This window comes from Pseudophryne corroboree, chromosome 9 (assembly GCF_028390025.1).
Source record: "Pseudophryne corroboree isolate aPseCor3 chromosome 9, aPseCor3.hap2, whole genome shotgun sequence".
Classification (NCBI taxonomy): domain Eukaryota; kingdom Metazoa; phylum Chordata; class Amphibia; order Anura; family Myobatrachidae; genus Pseudophryne; species Pseudophryne corroboree.
The window spans coordinates 372,959,721-372,986,181 of record NC_086452.1 but is presented as its reverse complement, the minus strand read 5'-3'; the positions used below and the strand labels follow the sequence as shown (position 1 = coordinate 372,986,181).

Here is a 26,461-nt window from a genome sequence, read left to right as displayed (position 1 = left end):
CAGAGTCAAGATGTGTTCTGCATATTATCTCTAGAGGACATAATGGTGTAATGCTTACAAACTTCAGGAACTCTAGATAGAGCAGAGCATACAGAGGTCACGCATGTGGATCGGTGTGGTAATACAGTGGTATACACAGGAATTCAGCTAGATTCTCACAGGATACTGCAGGATTACAAGAGCTAAGTGGAACACGACCATGTCCAACTGTGGAGCTCAAAAACAATAACAAAGTGGTGCAGCAGAAGACCAAATGGTGGCCATCTTGGTTAGGTACAGATGTTTCACTTAGGTACCATCATGGAGATAGCACATTAGTGTTCTTCATACTTGAGCAAAAAGGACTCTTCAAATATTAAAGGTAGCAGGCATTCTCAAATTAATACAGATAATTTGTAATTACCAATCTATTTGATCTTTCTTAATAATAGCAATTAAATAAAATCTTACTTGATGCTCCCTATAGAGCTCTCCAGACATTCTATTTTATTTATTACAAATCTTCTATACACTTTTAAGTTGAATAGTGTAGTGGAGCAAATTGCCAAGATGAGATAGGTTTTGAAAGCTGTGTGGTCTTGTTATTTCAATTTCCATGAGTGCTGTTCTCAAAATGTCTCTAGTATGTTGTTCCCAGTGGCTTGAAGAGCTTAGATTTCTCCTGGGAAAAAAGCTTTTCTAACTGGGGTTTTTCATTCGTTGCTAAAAAAAAAAAAAAAATGTTCCTCAAGACCATGTTTTCTCCTGTGCAACCTGAGAAACATTGCAAAGCAGAATGCTGCAGAACATGTCCTGGGGATTCTAGCAATTTATTCTTTCACACATTATTTGAATGCAATATTTTCCCTTGTGAAACAAATTCAAAGAATACTGAGGGAAGTTGGGACTGGGCAAATGAGACACTTCATTGCAATATGTAGATTACATTATAAAATGTATTCCCTTAACAACTCTACAGCAAAAATACTAAACACCATAGAAAAAGACACACCACTATTTGCAAGGCACATACTAATTGTTGTAGAAAAGAAAATATTTCAGGACAAATGTATAGAATGAGTCACTTTAACATTTTTAGGAACCCTAGGGTGTGTGCTTTTGAAAAATTGACCATTACCATAGATTTCCAATTGCTGAGTTTTGTTTTTGCCTGATTAATGTTCATATTCTATATTAGAGTAGCCCTTTTTCTAATGGCGTAAGTTCATACCAGGAACCCGGAGGCAAAACAGTTGGAGGTGTTCCCCCCCATAATTTCTGATACATTGTTATGAATTGATACATGCTGCAGTCTCTTAGGGGTCAATTCATGAAGAAGTGATTGAGAAATGAGCATGTGGAGAAGTTTCCCATAGCAACCAATCAGCTGCTCCGTAAAATTGTATAGTATGCAAATTATAAATGTTACTTCAATGCTGATTGGCTGCCATGGGCAACTTCTCAACTGGCTCACTTTTCCACACTTTTCCACACCTGCTTCATGAGTAGACCCCTTGTGTCCCCAGGACACAAAATCCTTAGTGTTCCCGGCCAGGTCGGCAACAGGGGGATGGGGTGGGGGTTCAAAGGGGAAACCTGTACCGGGCCTCAAGGATCAGAGAGGCCCCAAGGATACGCCACTTAGTGAACGACAGGCACGGCATCTACATGGACATGTAATAGGAATAGTAACCTGTGGTGAGCGAGTGTACGTTTTACAGTTCTGGAGAAGTTTACTCACTAGTGCCCCTTTCACATCGCACAAATAACCCGGTATCGACACGGCATATTGCCGTGTCGAAACGGGTCAGTGTGCGATGTGAAAGGTCCTTTGGTGAATTAGCGGGTGATGAGCTCATCTCCCGGCGCCGCCTCCAGCCCCGCCCCTGCTGCTGCTGCGCCCCCCGCTGCTATGGCAACCGACCCGGTATATTGCCGGGTCGGAAAGCCAGCAAAGGAGCGCAAATGCCGGATCCCACCCGGTAAGGACACGTTTCTCTTACCGGGTGGGATCCGGCATTTGCGATCTGAAACCAGCATAGGTTTCATGAAAAGGATATACTGGGGTCTATTCATGAAGCAGTGAAAAGAGTGGAGAAAAGGACCAGTGGAGAAGTCTCTCATGGCAACCAATCAGCTTTGAAGGAAGCCTTTATCAAGTACTTTCTATATAATGTAACAGGGATGCTGATTGGAGTGTCTGCACTCACAACTCATAGGGTGGGGTGCATGTAGCCCATGGCCACCTACTTACAAATATACAAACAGAAAGTTCAGCACTCACCAAAGCAAGCTCACTTATTTTCACAACATCAATAAACAAATGATGGGGGTTTAGTTAGTGAATTGGCCAATGCACGGAAGCCTGCAAACCGCTCGCCAAGGTACCCCATCTTCATGCAGGTCCTACACTATCACAGAGTATCAAAAATTAAAACCTAGCAACTGTATCACATAATATAACTGCAAATATGCCCACTTGGTGTACTGTGTATCTGCCAAATACTCCATGGCTTTTAAAAGGTACACTAGTCACCTGACACTGGCTGATAAATTACTAAAGAACAGCTGACTCAGGTTTAAGATAATTGGGCTTGCACAGGGGTGCATGAACAAAGCTTGTGGCCACAGTTAATATGAGTTAACCAAAGATTAACCCTACAATATACCAACAAATATAAAACCACAGCACTCACCACCCCAGAAGCGGGGTGAGTCAGCTGTTCTTTAGCTGTTCTTTAGCTGTTTGACCAGCAGAATCCCAACGGGTGGCGAGCGGAACTGGTTACTGGTGGAATACCATATAATTATTTAACATTATAGATGGTCTATAGTATAGGCTGTATCAAACATTTAAATAATATAAATAAGTGGTCAGGAAAAGGTTAAACAAATCATAAATACACAAACATAATAGAAGCAGTACTGCACTTTCTAAGCACACATTCTCCCACATCATGATAAGGCTCCTGTCTCTTCTACCTGGTAGCTGCTCTCTGGTCCAGTGCACTGATTGAGGACTCAGATCCACACACAGCAAACTTGGTAGATGAATCTGCTACACTGGGTATGCACAGCAGCTCTGCTCTGTCCCTTAAACTGCATGATGTGACAGGTATTATATATCATTGCTATTGTCATAATTTAAGCAACTTGCCAAGAGGAGAGGGCTTTCTGTGCAACTGGAAACCTCACCTGCATTTGCCTATGGATTTAATTGTAAAGTTTTTATTTTTCATGACAAAAGAAAATGTAACTGTGGCTGTTAATGGCAAAGGTAATAGATAAAAATAATAATACTGTACCATTCCCTATTCAGCACATCTAATTTGAATGGTAATGTGATACAGCACATCCTTTTAATTTGTTTCTGTGCTTTAGGACATTAAAGACAAAACGAAACAATGGGCCCTTTAAATTAAATGAACTTACTAACTGGAAACTCTGCCTGCAGCAGTTGTTCTTTAAAGGAGTAGCGAGATACAGTAAATGATTCAATCTTTGATTGCCGCACAAAATAGTATGATACTTGGAATGTTTTGATCACACTTAGGGCCCAAATCAGCATAGAAGTGCTAAAATCGCTATTTGATGATTTTAAGCAGTTCTGTGCATGCACCCACGCCGCTGCACGCGTGCACAAGGACATGCAGTCTAAGTCCCGGACGTGGCACCCCCGCTGCATTTTAGGGGCAGCATGAGGCGTTGGGGAAGGTGCAGTCCAGTCAATGCAAGCATGTTCAGCCTGTTTATGCGGTGGGCCACGGCGGCTGTGTGACATCACACGCACCCGCTGCAACAAGAAACATGGCTGCCCGGCGACTGCCTTCACAGCTATGTTGCAGAGGCAGGGGGCAACATTCAACATGTGAGAACTTCGCTGTTGAGCGAAGTACTCGCATTTTAGCAGGGGGACAGGACCCGGCATGCAGGACGACCTTGCCCTGTGCTGGTGCCCCCCTGCATGTTAACGGAAAGAGTTGTAGTTTAGCAAATTTTCTCATAACTACATCTCATGCTGAATTAGGCTGTCATTTTGTTATAGCGATAAAAACTGGATTTTAATACCTACCGGTAAATCCCTTTCTCGTAGTCCATAAGGGATACTGGGGTTTACTTAATACGATGGGTTATAGCAGGAGTCCAAAGGAGCCAGTGCACTTTAAATATCTTCAACTGGGTGTGCTGGCTCCTCCCCTCTATGCCCCCTCCCACAGGCAGTTATAAGTAAAATAGTGCCCGAAGGAGAAAAGACATACTTGAGAGAAGGAACATAACAACGAGTGGTGAGATTCACACACCAGCACACCATAGCATAAAACAACCAGCAACGGCTGGAACAAATCAGCAACAGCTGAACAGGTAGCTTTTGGAAAAGAAAAAACCTGCAGAGGAGTCAACGCACTGAGGCGGGCGCTTAGTATCCCTTATGGACTACGAGAAAGGGATTTACCAGTAGGTTTTAAAATCCAGCTTTCTCTGGCATCCATAAGGGATACTGGGGTTTACTTAATATGATGGGGATGTGCCAAAGCATCCAGAACAGGCGGTAACATGCGGAGACACCTGCAGTACCACCTGCCCAAACTGGGTATCCTGTTTGGCCTTGGTATCAAATTTGTAGAACTTCACAAAGGTGTTCTTCCCCGACCAGGTAGCAGCTCGGCATAGTTGCAAGGCCGAGATTCCACGGACAGCCACCCAGGAAGACCCCACTGATCTTGTAGAGTAGGCCTTCGGAGACTGTGGAACAGACAAGGTTGCCAACATACTGTATAGGCCTGTTGGATAGTCAACTTAATCCAATGAGCAATGGACTGCTTAGAAGCAGGGCAACCCTTCTTCTGCACATCATATAGCATGAACAAGGAATCAGTCTTTCTGATCTGAGCTGTTCTCTTGACATAGACCTTCAAGGCTGTCACAACATTGAACGACACCAGAGGAGCAGATGTACTGGAGGAGCAGAACTTGACGGGACTACAATCGGTTGATTCAAGTGGAATGCAGAGACAACCTTCGGAAGGAACTGCTGTCTAGTCCTGAGCTCAGCTCTGTCCTCGTAAAAGACCAAGTAGGGGCTTTTACACGATAAGGCCCCCAATTCTGAAACACGCCTAACAGAAGCCAGGGTCAGCAACATCACCGTCTTCCATGTGAGGTACTTGTCTTCTACCGTTGTCAAAGGTTCAAACCAGGAGGACTGTAGAAATTCCAACACCACATTCAAGTCCCAGGGTGCCGTGGGCGGCACAAATGGAGGTTGTATGTGGAGAACTCCCTTCAAGAAGGTCTGAACTTCTGGCAACACTGTCAACTTCTTCTGGAAGAAAATTGAGAGAGCTGAAATCTGTCTCTTAAGGGAATCCAGATGTAAGCCCTTATCCACACCAGCCTGCAGGAAAGGTAAGAGACATCCTAAGTGGAACTCTGCAGGTGGATATGTGCGTTTCTCGCACCAGGAGACATATCTCCTCCAGATATGATGATAGTGTTTTGACGTTACAGGTTTTCTGAGCTGCACCATGGTTGCAATAACCTTCCTGGAAAGGCCTTTGCGAGCTAGGATGATCTGCTCTATCTCCATGTCCGGGTAGACGAACGGGCCTTGTTGCAGAAGATCTTTTCTCAGTGGCAGAGGCCAAGGGTCTGTCACGGACATGTCCAGAAGATCTGCATACCACGCCCTCCGAGGCCAATCCGGGGCAATCAGAATTGCTTGGACTTCCTGATTCCTTATTCATTTGAGCACCCTTGGGAGCAACGGAATCGGAGGAAACAGGTAGACCAACCGATAAGGCCAAGGAGACATCAGTGCATCTGTTGCCCCCGCTTGAGGGTCCCTGGTTCTTGAGCAATACCAGGGAAGCTTCTTGTTGAGTTGAGAAGCCATCAAGTCTATCTTTGGGCAGCCCCACAAGTCGATGATCTGTTGGAGATCGTGGTGACTGAGGAAGTCCGCTTCCCAGTTGTCCACCCCTAGAATGACGATCACAGACATTGCTTTTGCATTTCGTTCTGCCCAGAGGAGAATTTTTGACACCTCTCACATGCAGGCCCTGCTTTTTGTCCCTCCTTGTCGATTTATGTAAGCCACTGCCGTGGCGTTGTATTACTGAACTTGGATCACCCGTTCCCTGAGCAGAGGAGAGGCCTGAAGCAGAGCATTGTAGATCTCCCGAAGTTCTAGAATGTTGATTGGAAGAAGGGCTTCATGGGTTGACCACCTGCCCTGGAACTGAGCCCCTTGGTTGACAGCTCCCCATCCTCGCAGACATGCATCAGTCATGAGGAGGATCCAATCCTGAATCCATAAACTGTGACCTTCCAGTAGGTTGGAGGACTGCAACCACCACAGGAGGGAGATCCTGGCCTGAGGTGACAGACGAATTATCCGGTGCATCTGAAGATGTGATCCAGACCACTTGCTCAGGAGATGCAATTAAAACGTTCTGGCATGGAACCTTCTGTTTTAAATGGCTTCGTAGGAGGCCACCATCTTTCCCAACAACTTTATGCAAAGATGAATGGATATCTACGGAGGCCATTTCCTGAAGTGTTCTTGCTTTGTCCTCTTGGAGGAACACTTTCAGGGCCACAGTATCCAGCCACATTCCCAGGGACTGGAGCCGCTGAGTTGGCACCAAGTGGAACTTCTGTAAATTGAGGATCCAACCATGGTGTGATAGAAGTTGGATAGTGCATTCTATATGGGGCACTAAAAGTTCCCTGGATCTTGCCTTTATCAAGAGATCGTCCAGATAAGGGACAATATTAACCCCCTGGACCCGGAGTTGGAACATCATCTCCGCCATCACCTTGGTGAAAACCCTCGGAGCTGTGGAGAGGCTGAAGGGTAGCACCTGGAACTGGTAGTGATCATTCAGCAGGGCAAACCGCAAGTAAGCCTGGTGAGGTGGCCAAATTGGGATATGGAGATAAGCGTCTTTTATATCCAGAGAGACCATGAACTCCCATTGCTCCAGGCTCGCAATCACCGCTCTCAAGGAATCCATAATGAACCTGAGAACCTTGAGGTAAGGGTTCAAGGATTTTAGATTCACAATGAGCCTTACCGAACCGTGTGGTTGGTACCACAAACAGGTTGGACTAGTAACCCTTTCCCTTTTGTAGCAGTGGTACTGGAACAATGACCTGGGACTGGACCAACTTTAGGATAGCCTGTTGCAGCATAACCCGTGTATCCTCCAAAGCTGGTAAGCCTGATTTGAAAAATAATTTTCCCTATAGATTGTAAGCTTGCGAGCAGGGCCTTCCTACCTCTATGACTGTTTGTTATTACCCAGTTTTATCATTATTTTGTTATATCATTGTTATTTCCAATTGTAAAGCACAACGGAATTTGCTGTGCTATATAAAAAACTGTTAATAAATAAATAATAAATAATCATTGGGGAGGAGCACTGTCGAACTCCAGCTTGTATAACTGGGAAATGAGGTACTTTACCCAGGAATCCTGGCAGGAGCCAGGAGCCGTCCCAGATGCGGCTGAAATGACGCAGACGAGCTCCCACCTCGAGATCCCCTCGGGGGAGGGAGGCAGTGTCATGCTGAGGCTTTTGTGGAAGCTGTACTGGTGCTTGATTCCTGGGAAACAGCAGCAATTGGTTTTCGTGTCTTACCGCTGGTGTCTCGTGCTGCATTGGAGGCACCTCTGGCTCTTGATCTGAATCTGGTGGTCTGAAAGGACTGGTTAGACGGCCCCGGGTAGGAAAGCCTAGCCGGTGGGGCCCCAGAGGGAAGAAACATGGATTTCCCTGCAGTAACCTTAGAAATCCATGTATCTAACTCAACCCTGAAGAGCCACTCCCTTGAGAAAGGGAGAGATTCCACACTGCGCTTGGAATCCGCATCCGCAATCCACTGACGCAGCCACAAAGCTCTGCACTCCGACACTGCTATCTCCTTGAGAGAGAGTCACACAGCACGCGTGCAGTGTCTTGAATGTGCTTGATGGGGGGGTCACCGCAGTGACCAGGGGCATATCCCACGCAAGGCCCTCCTGAATTTGAGTCGCCCAGGTATGGATGGCAAGAGACATCCAGCAACCCGTATCACAGGTCTTTGTGACATGCCAGCCTCTGTGTAAATAGACTTCAGTGTAATCTCTAGTTTCCTATCCCGAGGGTTCTTGAGCTGAAAGGAACCAGGGGCCGGCAATACCACCTTTTTATAGAGGCAGGAGATTGAGACATCTACGGCTGGGGGTTCTTCCCAATGTTTCCTACCTTCTGGTGTGGATTGGAAAGAGCGTAATAACTAGAGATGAGCGGGTTCGGTTCTCAGAGAACCGAACCCTACTGGACTTCACCATTCGAGTCTGGATCCGAGTCAGGCTTGGGTTTTCCCGCCTGACTCGGAAACCAGAACGAGGCAAAACGTCATTATCCCGCTGTCGGATTCTCGCGGGGTTTGGATTCCATATAAGGAGCCGCGCGTCCCCGCCATTTTCACTCCGGCATTGGAGAGTGTATAGAGAGGACATGTCTCCATTTTCTCAGTGTCCGTATCTTGTGCTGTATTTGTCCAGTCACAGTGGTTATGTCCTCTTGCTGCCATATGTCCATTGCAGCTGTGATGTGCTGCATCAGTACAGTGGTGGTGTATTGTGCTGCATCAGTCCAGTGGTAGTGTCCTGTGCATCAGCCATCAGTCATTCCAGTGACCAGGCAGTCACAGTGTTTGTGTCCTCTTGCTGCCATATGTCCATTGCTGCTATGTTGTATTGTGCTGCATCAGTCCAGTGGTAGTGTCCTGTGCATCAGCCATCAGTCATTCCTATGCCGCATATTGGGGGTCATTCCGAGTTGATCATAGCTGTGCTAAATTTAGCACAGCTACGATCATCTTCCCTGACATGCGGGGGAACACCCAGCACAGGGCTAGTCCACCCAGCATGTCAGTGCCGCCCCACCCGCACAAATACAAAAGCATCACACAGCGGCGATGCTTTTGTATTTCAGGAGTTACTCCAGGCCAGCGCAGATCCGGCGGCAGGCCGGGAGTTGGTCTTCGCTGCCGCTGGCCGCAGCGGCCCGCCCCCCCAACGGTCTGGCCACGTCTGCGTTGGCCGGACCACGCCTCCTAAACACCGGCTTAACGCAGCCGTTCAGCCCCCTCCCGCCCAACGACCGCCTCTGTCTCATATAATTCCAATGATTTGGATGTATAATTCCATTGATTTTGCCATTTAATTCCAGTGATTTGGACATATAATTCCAGTGATTTTGCCATTTAATTCCAGTGATTTGGACGTATAACTCCAGTGATTTGGACGTATAACTCTAGTGATTTGGACGTATAATTCTAGTGATTTGGACGTATAATTCCAGTGATTTGGACGTATAATTCCAGTTGGAATTGTTTGTGTCGCTTGTCTTAGTCATACAGCTACCTCATTGCACCTCTTTGACATCTTTGCATGAGGTGCTGTTTTGGGCCTAGTTTTTTAAAAGTGCCATCCTGTCTGACACTGCCGTATGAGTCCAGGGGTACTGCTGTATTAGTCCTGGGGTACTGCCGTATAAGTCCACCAATAGCAAAATTTAAAAAAAAAATGACAGGGGCGTGCTGGAGATGCTGTCAGTGGATCGAACAATTGCGGCCCACTCTCGACATTCAGCCACTGCGTGACACTTCTAGATGGGCCAGGTGGTTGTGTCGCTTAGCTTAGTCCTACAGCAGCCTCGGTGCACCTCTTTTTCTTCTTTGCATCATGTGCTGTTAGGGGCCTTTTTTTGATATCTGCCCTCCTGTCTGACACTGCAGTGCCACTCCTAGATGGGCCAGGTGTTTGTGCCGCACACTTGTGTCGTTTAGCTTAGTCATACAGCCACCTCGGTGCAACTTTTTGGCGTAAAAACAATATTGTGTGGTGTTCAGAATAGACTGGAAATGAGTGGAAATGAATGGTATTGAGGTTAATAATACCGTAGGATCAAAATTACCCCCAAATGCTGTGATTTTAGCCATTTTTATGTGTTTTTTTTTAAATCATGCAGATCCAAAGCCAAAACCAAAACACGAAAGGGTGGTTTTGGCAAAACCAAGCCAAAACCAAAACACGAACATCCAGTGAACAAGCTCTCCTGAGCGGAATGTACGTCACTTCCGGTTCCGGTGTTCCGAACTTCCGGTCGGCGGACCGCGGACACCGGCGTCTCCCTGCCAGGCTCACCCTCTCCACGGACATTCAGGAGCGGCGTCCAGCGACCTGTGGGGGTATTCTACTCCTCCACTGAATAGTAGGTCTCTGGGCATTCCTGACTTTACATCGGACTCAGTTTTTCCTGGTAATCTGTTTTTTGTTTCATTCACTGACAGTTTCATTAACCACTAGTGGGATCACATGTATATATATTTTTTTTAGAGATGAGCGCCTGAAATTTTTCGGGTTTTGTGTTTTGGTTTTGGGTTCGGTTCCGCGGCCGTGTTTTGGGTTCGAACGCGTTTTGGCAAAACCTCACCGAATTTTTTTTGTCGGATTCGGGTGTGTTTTGGATTCGGGTGTTTTTTTCAAAAAACACTAAAAAACAGCTTAAATCATAGAATTTGGGGGTCATTTTGATCCCAAAGTATTATTAACCTCAAAAACCATAATTTACACTCATTTTCAGTCTATTCTGAATACCTCACACCTCACAATATTATTTTTAGTCCTAAAATTTGCACCGAGGTCGCTGTGTGAGTAAGATAAGCGACCCTAGTGGCCGACACAAACACCAGGCCCATCTAGGAGTGGCACTGCAGTGTCACGCAGGATGTCCCTTCCAAAAAACCCTCCCCAAACAGCACATGACGCAAAGAAAAAAAGAGGCGCAATGAGGTAGCTGTGTGAGTAAGATTAGCGACCCTAGTGGCCGACACAAACACCGGGCCCATCTAGGAGTGGCACTGCAGTGTCACGCAGGATGGCCCTTCCAAAAAACCCTCCCCAAACAGCACATGACGCAAAGAAAAAAAGAGGCGCAATGAGGTAGCTGTGTGAGTAAGATTAGCGACCCTAGTGGCCGACACAAACACCGGGCCCATCTAGGAGTGGCACTGCAGTGTCACGCAGGATGTCCCTTCCAAAAAACCCTCCCCAAACAGCACATGACGCAAAGAAAAAAAGAGGCGCAATGAGGTAGCTGTGTGAGTAAGATTAGCGACCCTAGTGGCCGACACAAACACCGGGCCCATCTAGGAGTGGCACTGCAGTGTCACGCAGGATGTCCCTTCCAAAAAACCCTCCCCAAACAGCACATGACGCAAAGAAAAAAAGAGGCGCAATGAGGTAGCTGACTGTGTGAGTAAGATTAGCGACCCTAGTGGCCGACACAAACACCGGGCCCATTTAGGAGTGGCACTGCAGTGTCACGCAGGATGTCCCTTCCAAAAAACCCTCCCCAATCAGCACATGATGCAAAGAAAAAGAAAAAAAAAAAGAGGTGCAAGATGGAATTGTCCTTGGGCCCTCCCACCCACCGTTATGTTGTATAAACAAAACAGGACATGCACACTTTAACCAACCCATCATTTCAGTGACAGGGTCTGCCACACGACTGTGACTGATATGACGGGTTGGTTTGGACCCCCCCCAAAAAAGAAGCAATTAATCTCTCCTTGCACAAACTGGCTCTACAGAGGCAAGATGTCCACCTCATCATCACCCTCCGATATATCACCGTGTACATCCCCCTCCTCACAGATTATCAATTCGTCCCCACTGGAATCCACCATCTCAGCTCCCTGTGTACTTTGTGGAGGCAATTGCTGCTGGTCAATGTCTCCGCGGAGGAATTGATTATAATTCATTTTAATGAACATCATCTTCTCCACATTTTCTGGATGTAACCTCGTACGCCGATTGCTGACAAGGTGAGCGGCGGCACTAAACACTCTTTCGGAGTACACACTTGTGGGAGGGCAACTTAGGTAGAATAAAGCCAGTTTGTGCAAGGGCCTCCAAATTGCCTCTTTTTCCTGCCAGTATAAGTACGGACTGTGTGACGTGCCTACTTGGATGCGGTCACTCATATAATCCTCCACCATTCTATCAATGTTGAGAGAATCATATGCAGTGACAGTAGACGACATGTCCGTAATCGTTGTCAGGTCCTTCAGTCCGGACCAGATGTCAGCATCAGCAGTCGCTCCAGACTGCCCTGCATCACCGCCAGCGGGTGGGCTCGGAATTCTGAGCCTTTTCCTCGCACCCCCAGTTGCGGGAGAATGTGAAGGAGGAGATGTTGACAGGTCGCGTTCCGCTTGACTTGACAATTTTGTCACCAGCAGGTCTTTCAACCCCAGCAGACTTGTGTCTGCCGGAAAGAGAGATCCAAGGTAGGCTTTAAATCTAGGATCGAGCACGGTGGCCAAAATGTAGTGCTCTGATTTCAACAGATTGACCACCCGTGAATCCTTGTTAAGCGAATTAAGGGCTCCATCCACAAGTCCCACATGCCTAGCGGAATCGCTCCGTGTTAGCTCCTCCTTCAATGTCTCCAGCTTCTTCTGCAAAAGCCTGATGAGGGGAATGACCTGACTCAGGCTGGCAGTGTCTGAACTGACTTCACGTGTGGCAAGTTCAAAGGGCATCAGAACCTTGCACAACGTTGAAATCATTCTCCACTGCGCTTGAGACAGGTGCATTCCACCTACTATATCGTGCTCAATTGTATAGGCTTGAATGGCCTTTTGCTGCTCCTCCAACCTCTGAAGCATATAGAGGGTTGAATTCCACCTCGTTACCACTTCTTGCTTCAGATGATGGCAGGGCAGGTTCAGTAGTTTTTGGTGGTGCTCCAGTCTTCTGTACGTGGTGCCTGTACGCCGAAAGTGTCCCGCAATTCTTCTGGCCACCGACAGCATCTCTTGCACGCCCCTGTCGTTTTTTAAAAAATTCTGCACCACCAAATTCAAGGTATGTGCAAAACATGGGACGTGCTGGAATTTGCCCATATTTAATGCACACACAATATTGCTGGCGTTGTCCAATGCCACAAATCCACAGGAGAGTCCAATTGGGGTAAGCCATTCCGCGATGATCTTCCTCAGTTGCCGTAAGAGGTTTTCAGCTGTGTGCGTATTCTGGAAAGCGGTGATACAAAGCGTAGCCTGCCTAGGAAAGAGTTGGCGTTTGCGAGATGCTGCTACTGGTGCCGCCGCTGCTGTTCTTGCGGCGGGAGTCCATACATCTACCCAGTGGGCTGTCACAGTCATATAGTCCTGACCCTGCCCTGCTCCACTTGTCCACATGTCCGTGGTTAAGTGGACATTGGGTACAGCTGCATTTTTTAGGACACTGGTGACTCTTTTTCTGAGGTCTGTGTACATTTTCGGTATCGCCTGCCTAGAGAAATGGAACCTAGATGGTATTTGGTACCGGGGACACAGTACCTCCAACAAGTCTCTAGTTGGCTCTGCAGTAATGATGGATACCGGAACCACGTTTCTCACCACCCAGGATGACAAGGCCTCAGTTATCCGCTTTGCAGTAGGATGACTGCTGTGATATTTCATCTTCCTCGCAAAGGACTGTTGGACAGTCAATTGCTTGGTGGAAGTAGTAAAAGTGGTCTTACGACTTCCCCTCTGGGATGACCATCGACTCCCAGCAGCAACAACAGCAGCGCCAGCAGCAGTAGGCGTTACACGCAAGGATGCATCGGAGGAATCCCAGGCAGGAGAGGAATCGTCAGAATTGCCAGTGACATGGCCTGCAGGACTATTGGCATTCCTGGGGAAGGAGGAAATTGACACTGAGGGAGTTGGTGGGGTGGTTTGCGTGAGCTTGGTTACAAGAGGAAGGGATTTACTGGTCAGTGGACTGCTTCCGCTGTCACCCAAAGTTTTTGAACTTGTCACTGACTTATTATGAATGCGCTGCAGGTGACGTATAAGGGAGGATGTTCCGAGGTGGTTAACGTCCTTACCCCTACTTATTACAGCTTGACAAAGGGAACACACGGCTTGACACCTGTTGTCCGCATTTCTGGTGAAATACCTCCACACCGAAGAGCTGATTTTTTTGGTATTTTCACCTGGCATGTCAACGGCCATATTCCTCCCACGGACAACAGGTGTCTCCCCGGGTGCCTGACTTAAACAAACCACCTCACCATCAGAATCCTCCTGGTCAATTTCCTCCCCAGCGCCAGCAACACCCATATCCTCCTCATCCTGGTGTACTTCAACACTGACATCTTCAATCTGACTATCAGGAACTGGACTGCGGGTGCTCCTTCCAGCACTTGCAGGGGGCGTGCAAATGGTGGAAGGCGCATGCTCTTCACGTCCAGTGTTGGGAAGGTCAGGCATCGCAACCGACACAAATGGACTCTCCTTGTGGATTTGGGATTTCGAAGAATGCACAGTTCTTTGCTGTGCTGCTTTTGCCAGCTTGAGTCTTTTCATTTTTCTAGCGAGAGGCTGAGTGCTTCCATCCTCATGTGTAGCTGAACCACTAGCCATGAACATAGGCCAGGGCCTCAGCCGTTCCTTGCCACTCCGTGTGGTAAATGGCATATTGGCAAGTTTACGCTTCTCCTCCGACAATTTTATTTTAGGTTTTGGAGTCCTTTTTTTACTGATATTTGGTGTTTTGGATTTGACATGCTCTGTACTATGACATTGGGCATCGGCCTTGGCAGACGACGTTGCTGGCATTTCATCGTCTCGGCCATGACTAGTGGCAGCAGCTTCAGCACGAGGTGGAAGTGGATCTTGATCTTTCCCTAATTTTGGAACCTCAACATTTTTGTTCTCCATATTTTAATAGGCACAACTAAAAGGCACCTCAGGTAAACAATGGAGATGGACACTAGTATACAATTATGGACTGCCTGCCGAGTGCAGACACAGAGGTAGCCACAGCCGTGAACTACCGTACTGTACTGTGTCTGCTGCTAATATAGACTGGTTGATAAAGAGATGTCTATGTAACTATCTATGTATGTATAAAGAAGAAAGAAAAAAAAACCACGGTTAGGTGGTATACAATTATGGACGGACTGCCTGCCGAGTGCAGACACAGAGGTAGCCACAGCCGTGAACTACCGTACTGTACTGTGTCTGCTGCTAATATAGACTGGTTGATAAAGAGATGTCTATGTAACTATGTATGTATAAAGAAGAAAGAAAAAAAACCACGGTTAGGTGGTATACAATTATGGACGGACTGCCTGCCGAGTGCAGACACAGAGGTAGCCACAGCCGTGAACTACCGTACTGTACTGTGTCTGCTGCTAATATAGACTGGTTGATAAAGAGATGTCTATGTAACTATGTATGTATAAAGAAGAAAGAAAAAAAAACCACGGTTAGGTGGTATACAATTATGGACGGACTGCCTGCCGAGTGCAGACACAGAGGTAGCCACAGCCGTGAACTACCGTACTGTACTGTGTCTGCTGCTAATATAGACTGGTTGATAAAGAGATGTCGTAGTAGTATGTATGTATAAAGAAGAAAAAAAAACCACGGTTAGGTGGTATACAATTATGGACGGACTGCCTGCCGAGTGCAGACACAGAGGTAGCCACAGCCGTGAACTACCGTACTGTGTCTGCTGCGACTGGATGATAAATGATATAAAAAATATATATATATCACTACTGCAGCCGGACAGGTATATATTATATATTATATAATGACGGACCTGCTGGACACTGTCTGTCAGCAGAATGAGTTTTATTTTTATAGAATAAAAAAAACAACAACACACAAGTGAAGTCACACGACGAGTGTTTAACTTTTTCAGGCAATCACAATATAAGTATACTACTAACTATACTGGTGGTCAGTGTGGTCAGGTCACTGGTCAGTCACACTGGCAGTGGCACTCCTGCAGCAAAAGTGTGCACTGTTTAATTTTAATATAATATTATGTACTCCTGGCTCCTGCTATAACCTATAACTGGCACTGCAGTGCTCCCCAGTCTCCCCCACAATTATAAGCTGTGTGAGCTGAGCAGTCAGACAGATATATAATATATATAGATGATGCAGCACACTGGGCTGAGCCTGAGCAGTGCACACAGATATGGTATGTGACTGAGTCACTGTGTGTATCGCTTTTTTCAGGCAGAGAACGGATATATTAAATAAACTGCACTGTCTGGTGGTCACTCACTATATAATATTATGTACTCCTGGCTCCTGCTATAACCTATAACTGGCACTGCAGTGCTCCCCAGTCTCCCCCACAATTATAAGCTGTGTGAGCTGAGCAGTCAGACAGATATATAATATATATAGATGATGCAGCACACTGGGCTGAGCCTGAGCAGTGCACACAGATATGGTATGTGACTGAGTCACTGTGTGTATCGCTTTTTTCAGGCAGAGAACGGATATATTAAATAAACTGCACTGTCTGGTGGTCACTCACTAGTAAACTCTCTGCACTCTCTACACTTCTACAGTACTCCTCCTAGTCCTAAACTCCAGTAAATCTCTCTCTCTTATAATCTAAATGGAGAGGACGCCAGCCACGTCCTCTCCCTATCAATCTCAATGCACGTGTGAAAATGGCGGCGACGCGCGGCTCCTTATATAGAATCCGAGTCTCGCGATAGAATCCGAGCCTCGCGAGAATCCGACAGCGTCATGATGACGTTCGGGCGCGCTCGGGTTAACCGAGCAAGGCGGGAAGATCCGAGTCGCTCGGACCCGTGAAAAAAAACATGAAGTTCGGGCGGGTTCGGATTCAGAGAAACCGAACCCGCTCATCTCTAATTTTTTTGATACATCTTTTTTGACAAATTGATCAGTAATGGGGAGATATACATATCTCTTACAGTAACCAGGGAAATATGTTCAATAATGGGAATATACTACATTTTTCAACAAGCCGCATCATTGTCCAGGATATACTATTAATTTGTTAATACCTACCTATTACCAATTTTATGGTTCCTAATAGGGGATTTTTTAGATACACTGCGAATTTGAAATAGGTTGCGGACTGTTTTGAGCAGTTGTGGATTGCACGTGATGTATCAGAGATTATCATCTAATTATTTTGGATCAAACACGTGATTCACTACAGATTATTACCTGAGTATTTTCCTATAAAGCAAAATTTTTCAAATCATATGAAATTTCTGGAACACCCTCTCATTCTGTTTAAACAATTTGGGTGGCTCTGCAGTGCAACATGTAAACAGAGCACCATCATGTTATAAAACAGGACAGTAGAAGTGTTTCCCTATCTTTCTTCGGTATCAGTGTTGTTTCTCACCACCAGTGCCGTAACTAGGCATTTTAGCGCTGTGTGCAAGAAACGACATTGGCGCCCCCCCCCATGTAAGATAGGGTCAGTGCGCGCCGTAGGTGCGTGAAAAATATATAGGGGCGTGGCTTCATGGGGAAGGGGCGTGGCCACAAAATAATAGCAATTCATACTAGGGTGCACATTAGTCTTCATTATTCAAATTACGCTGCATAGTAGCGCCACTACACCAGGTAGAGCCCCTTTTATACATTACAGCAGACAGCGTCCCCCTTTTTACACATTACAGCAGACAGTCTCCCTTTTAACACATTGCGGCAGCCAGTCCCCCTTTTTACACATTGCGGCAGCCAGTCCCCCTTTTTACACATTGCGGCAGCCAGTCCCCCTTTTTACACATTGCGGCAGCCAGGCCCCCTTTTTACACATTGCGGCAGCCAGTCCCCCTTTTTACACATTGCGGCAGACATTCCCCCTTTTTACACATTGCGGCTGCCAGGCCCCCTTTTTTACACATTGCGGCTGGCAGGCCCCCTTTTTACACATTGCGGTAGGCAGGCCCCCTTTTTACACATTGCGGCAGCCATGCCCCCTTTTTACACATTGCGGCAGCCAGGCCCCCTTTTTACACATTGCGGCAGCCATGTCCCCTTTTTACACATTGCGGCAGCCAGGCCCCCTTTTTACACATTATGGCAGACGGTGTCCCCCTGAGAGAGAGAGAGAGAGAGAGAGAGAGAGAGAGAGAGAGAGAGAGAGACATACTTACCATCTCCCCGCTGACAGGCTCCTCGTGCAGCTCACTCGGTGCAGGCAGGTGAGAAGGAGGAGGAGGGAGGGGGACTGGAGCCGCAGCAGCGCTATTTCATTGGTAGTAAGCGCCGCTGCAGCATCCCCCTCTTCTTCCGTATTGGCTGCCCGGCGCTGCTGTGGATGCTGGGATGGAGGAACCGCATCCCAGCATCCACAGCAGCGCCAGGCAGCCAATACTGAAGGAGAGGGGACAGCTGCAGCGGCGCTTACTATCAATGAAATAGTGCTGCTGCGGCTCCAGTCCCCCTCCCTCCTCCTCCTTCTCCGCTGCCCAGCGCTGCTCTCCTCCTCAGTGCGGCGGCAGCACACGGCACAGACTTCAGAGGCGGCATGTAATGAGTCAATTTGACTCATTACATGCCGCTGGCCGTGCGCCCTCAGGGCAACTGCGCTGTGTGCCAAGCCCACTTGGCACACACGTAGTTACGGCCCTGCTCACCACCCTCTCATTTTTTCATTCGATGCCCAGGCAGATGATTAAAAAGCAGAAGTGGTGTGCAACAAAACCTGATTCCGTTTTTCCTCCCTCTTTTTCTTTCTGATACTCTCTCTATACCTCTCCCCCTTTTTTCCTTTAAACTTCACCTATATCACAGCAGGGTCACACCATCATTCCTTCAGGACTTCTACAAACCTGGGGAGCCCCATCACACACCTCCAGATTATAGCCCCCTACTGTCTTGGTTTCTAGAGGACTTCCAGCAATTATTAGATGGGATTTATCCACCCAAGGTCTACAACACGAAAGAGGCCTCACTTCATCGGATTTTTTTGAAGCCAAGACCAAGTGGGCCATTTCAATACCAGGTCTGGGAGACCATCAGAGAATACCAGGCATCACTGGTTTCTTGATTTGGGAGCATTTAATAATCCTACAAGAAATTTTGGATTTCTACAAGAAACCTTTGGGATTTCTCTCAGAGTCCACAATACAAGGTTCCTGGTGTCATCAGGTGTGATATATCTACTAGTGATGAGCACTGGAAATTTTTCGGGTTTTGTGTTTTGGTTTTGGGTTTGGTTCCGCGGCCGTGTTTTGGGTTCGAACGCGTTTTGGCAAAACCTCACCGAATTTTTTTTGTCGGATTCGGGTGTGTTTTGGATTCGGGTGTTTTTTTCAAAAAACCCTAAAAAACAGCTTAAATCATAGAATTTGGGGGTCATTTTGATCCCAAAGTATTATTAACCTCAAAAAACATAATTTCCACTCATTTTCAGTCTATTCTGAACACCTCACACCTCACAATATTATTTTTAGTCCTAAAATTTGCACCGAGGTCGCTGGATGACTAAGCTAAGCGAGCCTAGTGGCCGACACAAACACCTGGCCCATCTAGGAGTGGCACTGCAGTGTCACGCAGGATGGCCCTTCCAAAAAACACTCCCCAAACAGCACATGACGCGAAGAAAAAAAGAGGCGCAATGAGGTAGCTGTGTGAGTAAGCTAAGCGACCCTAGTGGCCGACACAAACACCTGGCCCATCTAGGAGTGGCACTGCAGTGTCACGCAGGATGGCCCTTCCAAAAAACACTCCCCAAACAGCACATGACGCAAAGAAAAAAAGAGGCGCAATGAGGTAGCTGTGTGAGTAAGCTAAGCGACCCTAGTGGCCGACACAAACACCTGGCCCATCTAGGAGTGGCACTGCAGTGTCACGCAGGATGGCCCTTCCAAAAAACACTCCCCAAACAGCACATGACGCAAAGAAAAAAAGAGGCGCAATGAGGTAGCTGTGTGAGTAAGCTAAGCGACCCTAGTGGCCGACACAAACACCTGGCCCATCTAGGAGTGGCACTGCAGTGTTACGCAGGATGGCCCTTCCAAAAAACACCCCCCAAACAGCACATGACGCAAAGTAAAATGAAAGAAAAAAGAGGTGCAAGATGGAATTGTCCTTGGGCCCTCCCACCCACCCTTATGTTGTATAAACAGGACATGCACACTTTAACCAACCCATCATTTCAGTGACAGGGTCTGCCACACGACTGTGACTGAAATGACGGGTTGGTTTGGACCCCCACCAAAAAAGAAGCAATTAATCTCTCCTTGCACAAACTGGCTCTACAGAGGCAAGATGTCCACCTCATCATCATCCTCCGATATATCACCGTGTACATCCCCCTCCTCACAGATTATCAATTCGTCCCCACTGGAATCCACCATCTCAGCTCCCTGTGTACTTTGTGGAGGCAATTGCTGCTGGTCAATGTCTCTACGGAGGAATTGATTATAATTCATTTTAATGAACATCATCTTCTCCACATTTTCTGGATGTAACCTTGTACGCCGATTGCTGACAAGGTGAGCGGCGGCACTAAACACTCTTTCGGAGTATACACTTGTGGGAGGGCAACTTAGGTAGAATAAAGCCAGTTTGTGCAAGGGCCTCCAAATTGCCTCTTTTTAATGCCAGTATAAGTACGGACTGTCTGACGTGCCTACTTGGATGCGGTCACTCATATAATCCTCCACCATTCTTTCAATGGGGAGAGAATCATATGCAGTGACAGTAGACGACATGTCTGTAATCGTTGGCAGGTCCTTCAGTCCGGACCAGATGTCAGCATCAGCAGTCGCTCCAGACTGCCCTGCATCACCGCCAGCGGGTGGGCTCGGAATTCTGAGCCTTTTCCTCGCACCCCCAGTTGCGGGAGAATGTGAAGGAGGAGATGTTGACAGGTCGCGTTCCGCTTGACTTGACAATTTTGTCACCAGCAGTTCTTTGAACCCCAGCAGACTTGTGTCTGCCGGAAAGAGAGATCCAAGGTAGGTTTTAAATCTAGGATCGAGCACGGTGGCCAAAATGTAGTGCTCTGATTTCAACAGATTGACCACCCGTGAATCCTTGTTAAGCGAATTAAGGGCTCCATCCACAAGTCCCACATGCCTAGCGGAATCGCTCTGTGTTAGCTCCTCCTTCAATGTCTCCAGCTTCTTCTGCAAAAGCCTGATGAGGGGAATGACCTGACTCAGGCTGGCAGTGTATGAACTGACTTCACGTGTGGCAAGTTCAAAAGGTTGCAGAACCTTGCACAACGTTGAAATCATTCTCCACTGCGCTTGAGACAGGTGCATTCCACCTCCTATATCGTGCTCAGTTGTATAGGCTTGAATGGCCTTTTGCTGCTCCTCCAACCTCTGAAGCATATAGAGGGTTGAATTCCACCTCGTTACCACTTCTTGCTTCAGATGATGGCAGGGCAGGTTCAGGCGTTTTTGGTGGTGCTCCAGTCTTCTGTACGTGGTGCCTGTACGCCGAAAGTGTCCCGCAATTCTTCTGGCCACCGACAGCATCTCTTGCACGCCCCTCTCGTTTTTTAAATAATTCTGCACCACCAAATTCAAGGTATGTGCAAAACATGGGACGTGCTGGAATTTGCCCAGATTTAATGCACACACAATATTGCTGGCGTTGTCCGATGCCACAAATCCACAGGAGAGTCCAATTGGGGTAAGCCATTCTGCGATGATCTTCCTCAGTTGCCGTAAGAGGTTTTTAGCTGTGTGCGTATTCTGGAAACCGGTGATACAAAGCGTAGCCTGCCTAGGAAAGAGTTGGCGTTTGCGAGATGCTGCTACTGGTGCCGCCGCTGCTGTTCTTGCGGCGGGAGTCCATACATCTACCCAGTGGGCTGTCACAGTCATATAGTCCTGAGCCTGCCCTGCTCCACTTGTCCACATGTCCGTGGTTAAGTGGACATTGGGTACAACTGCATTTTTTAGGACACTGGTGAGTCTTTTTCTGAGGTCTGTGTACATTTTCGGTATCGCCTGCCTAGAGAAATGGAACCTAGATGGTATTTGGTACCGGGGACACAGTACCTCCAACAAGTCTCTAGTTGCCTCTGCAGTAATGATGGATACCGGAACCACGTTTCTCACCGCCCAGGATGCCAAGGCCTCAGTTATCCGCTTTGCAGCAGGATGACTGCTGTGATATTTCATCTTCCTCGCAAAGGACTGTTGGACAGTCAATTGCTTGGTGGAAGTAGTAAAAGTGGTCTTACGAGTACGACTTCCCCTCTGGGATGACCATTGACTCCCAGCAGCAACAACAGCAGCACCAGCAGCAGTAGGCGTTACACGCAAGGATGCATCGGAGGAATCCCAGGCAGGAGAGGACTCGTCATAATTGCCAGTGACATGGCCTGCAGGACTATTGGCATTCCTGGGGAAGGAGGAAATTGACACTGAGGGAGTTGGTGGGGTGGTTTGCGTGAGCTTGGTTACAAGAGGAAGGGATTTACTGGTCAGTGGACTGCTTCCGCTGTCGCCCAAAGTTTTTGAACTTGTCACTGACTTATGATGAATGCGCTGCAGGTGACGTATAAGGGAGGATGTTCCGAGGTGGTTAACGTCCTTACCCCTACTTATTACAGCTTGACAAAGGCAACACACGGCTTGACAAATGTTGTCCGCATTTGTTGAAATACTTCCACACCGAAGAGCTGATTTTTTTGGTATTTTCACCAGGCATGTCAATGGCCCTATTCCTCCCACGGACAACAGGTGTCTCCCCGGGTGCCTGACTTAAACAAACCACCTCACCATCAGAATCCTCCTGGTCAATTTCCTCCCCAGCGCCAGCATCACCCATATCCTCCTCATCCTGGTGTACTTCAACACTGACATCTTCAATCTGACTATCAGGAACTGGACTGCGGGTGCTCCTTCCAGCACTTGCAGGGGGCGTGCAAATGGTGGAAGGCGCATGCTCTTCACGTCCAGTGTTGGGAAGGTCAGGCATCGCAAACGACACAATTGGACTCTCCTTGTGGATTTGTGATTTCGAAGAACGCACAGTTCTTTGCTGTGCTTTTGCCAGCTTGAGTCTTTTCATTTTTCTAGCGAGTGGCTGAGTGCTTCCATCCTCATGTGAAGCTGAACCACTAGCCATGAACATAGGCCAGCGCCTCAGCCGTTCCTTGCCACTCCGTGTGGTAAATGGCATATTGGCAAGTTTACGCTTCTCCTCCGACAATTTTATTTTAGATTTTTGAGTCCTTTTTTTACTGATATTTGGTGTTTTGGATTTTACATGCTCTGTACTATGACATTGGGCATCGGCCTTGGCAGACGACGTTGCTGGCATTTCATCGTCTCGGCCATGACTAGTGGCAGCAGCTTCAGCACGAGGTGGAAGTCGATCTTGATCTTTCCCTATTTTTGGAACCTCAACATTTTTGTTCTCCATATTTTAATAGGCACAACTAAAAGGCACCTCAGGTAAACAATGGAGATGGATGGATACTAGTATACTTATGGATTGACGAGCGACTGCCGACACAGAGGTAGCTACAGCCGTGGACTACCGTACTGCGTCTGCTGCTATTATAGACTGGATGATAATGAGATATAAAATATATATATATATCACTACTGCAGCCGGACAGGTATATATTATATAATGACGGACCTGCTGGACACTGTCAGCTCAGCACCGCAGACTCATAAAGTAAGCTACTAGTATCAAGAAGATAGAAAAAAAAAAAAAACACCACGGGTAGGTGGTATACAATTATGGATGGACGAGCGACTGCCGACACAGAGGTAGCTACAGCCGTGGACTACTGTACTGCGTCTGCTGCTAATATAGACTGGATGATAATGATATAAAATATATATATATATATCACTACTGCAGCCGGACAGGTATATATTATATAATGACGGACCTGCTGGACACTGTCAGCTCAACACTGCAGACTCCTAAAGTAAGCTACTAGTAGTATCAAGAAGATAGAAAAAAAAAAAAACACCACAGGTAGGTGGTATACAATTATGGATGGACTAGCGACTGCCGACACAGAGGTAGCTACAGCCGTGGACTACCGTACTGCGTCTGCTGCTAATATAGACTGGATGATAATGAGATATAAAATATATATATATATCACTACTGCAGCCGGACAGGTATATATTATATAATGACGGACCTGCTGGACACTGTCAGCTCAGCACTGCAGACTCCTAAAGTAAGCTACTAGTATCAAGAAGATAGAAAAAAAAAAAAAACACCACGGGTAGGTGGTATACAATTATGGATGGACGAGCGACTGCCGACACAGAGGTAGCTACAGCCGTGGACTACCGTACTGCGTCTGCTGCTAATATAGACTGGATGATAATGATATAAAAAATATATATATATATCACTACTGCAGCCGGACAGGTATATATTATATAATGACGGACCTGCTGGACACTGTCAGCTCAGCACTGCAGACTCCTAAAGTAAGCTACTAGTAGTATCAAGAAGATAGAAAAAAAAAAAAACACCACAGGTAGGTGGTATACAATTATGGATGGACTAGCGACTGCCGACACAGAGGTAGCTACAGCCGTGGACTACCGTACTGCGTCTGCTGCTAATATAGACTGGATGATAATGATATAAAAAATATATATATATATCACTACTGCAGCCGGACAGGTATATATTATATAATGATGGACCTGCTGGACACTGTCAGCTCAGCACTGCAGACTCCTAAAGTAAGCTACTAGTAGTATCAAGAAGATAGGAAAAAAAAACCACCACAGGTAGGTGGTATACAATTATGGATGGACTAGCGACTGCCGACACAGAGGTAGCTACAGCCGTGGACTACCGTACTGCGTCTGCTGCTAATATAGACTGGATGATAATGAGATATAAAATATATATATATCACTACTGCAGCCGGACAGGTATATATTATATAATGACGGACCTGCTGGACACTGTCAGCTCAGCACTGCAGACTCCTAAAGTAAGCTACTTGTATCAAGAAGAAAGAAAAAAAAAAAAACACCACAGGTAGGTGGTATACAATTATGGATGGACGAGCGACTGCCGACACAGAGGTAGCTACAGCCGTGGACTACCGTACTGCGTCTGCTGCTAATATAGACTGGATGATAATGATATAAAAAATATATAAATATATCACTACTGCAGCCGGACAGGTATATATTATATAATGACGGACCTGCTGGACACTGTCAGCTCAGCACTGCAGACTCCTAAAGTAAGCTACTAGTATCAAGAAGATAGAAAAAAAAAACACCACGGGTAGGTGGTATACAATTATGGATGGACGAGCGACTGCCGACACAGAGGTAGCTACAGCCGTGGACTACCGTACTGCGTCTGCTGCTAATATAGACTGGATGATAATGATATAAAAAATATATATATATATCACTACTGCAGCCGGACAGGTATATATTATATAATGACGGACCTGCTGGACACTGTCAGCTCAGCACTGCAGACTCCTAAAGTAAGCTACTAGTATCAAGAAGATAGAAAAAAAAAAAAACACCACGGGTAGGTGTTATACAATTATGGATGGACGAGCGACTGCCGACACAGAGGTAGCTACAGCCGTGGACTACCGTACTACGTCTGCTGCTAATATAGACTGGATGATAATGATATAAAAAAAATATATATATATATATCACTACTGCAGCCGGACAGGTATATATTATATAATGACGGACCTGCTGGACACTGTCAGCTCAGCACTGCAGACTCCTAAAGTAAGCTACTAGTAGTATCAAGAAGATAGAAAAAAAAAAAAAACACCACAGGTAGGTGGTATACAATTATGGATGGACTAGCGACTGCCGACACAGAGGTAGCTACAGCCGTGGACTACCGTACTGCGTCTGCTGCTAATATAGACTGGATGATAATGATATAAAAAATATATATATATATCACTACTGCAGCCGGACAGGTATATATTATATAATGATGGACCTGCTGGACACTGTCAGCTCAGCACTGCAGACTCCTAAAGTAAGCTACTAGTAGTATCAAGAAGATAGAAAAAAAAACACCACAGGTAGGTGGTATACAATTATGGATGGACTAGCGACTGCCGACACAGAGGTAGCTACAGCCGTGGACTACCGTACTGCGTCTGCTGCTAATATAGACTGGATGATAATGAGATATAAAATATATATATATCACTACTGCAGCCGGACAGGTATATATTATATAAGGACGGACCTGCTGGACACTGTCAGCTCAGCACTGCAGACTCCTAAAGTAAGCTACTTGTATCAAGAAGAAAGAAAAAAAAAAAAACACCACAGGTAGGTGGTATACAATTATGGATGGACGAGCGACTGCCGACACAGAGGTAGCTACAGCCGTGGACTACCGTACTGCGTCTGCTGCTAATATAGACTGGATGATAATGATATAAAAAATATATATATATATCACTACTGCAGCCGGACAGGTATATATTATATAATGACGGACCTGCTGGACACTGTCAGCTCAGCACTGCAGACTCCTAAGGTAAGCTACTAGTATCAAGAAGATAGAAAAAAAAAACACCACGGGTAGGTGGTATACAATTATGGATGGACGAGCGACTGCCGACACAGAGGTAGCTACAGCCGTGGACTACCGTACTGCGTCTGCTGCT

At 46.6% G+C, this 26,461-nt stretch overlaps 1 protein-coding gene across 1 annotated transcript in view; it reads right to left on the bottom strand.

Moving 5' to 3' along the window:
• The window catches only part of SLC6A11 (solute carrier family 6 member 11), a 451,361-nt gene that overhangs the window by 221,360 nt on the left and 203,540 nt on the right, over positions 1-26,461 (bottom strand). Inside the window, exons 6-7 of the mRNA XM_063941542.1 lie at positions 5,486-5,958; positions 4,752-4,897 (exon numbers count right to left, since the gene is read on the bottom strand). Coding sequence (XP_063797612.1) covers positions 4,752-4,897; positions 5,486-5,958 — 619 coding nt within the window. The remainder of the gene's footprint in view (positions 1-4,751; positions 4,898-5,485; positions 5,959-26,461) is intronic.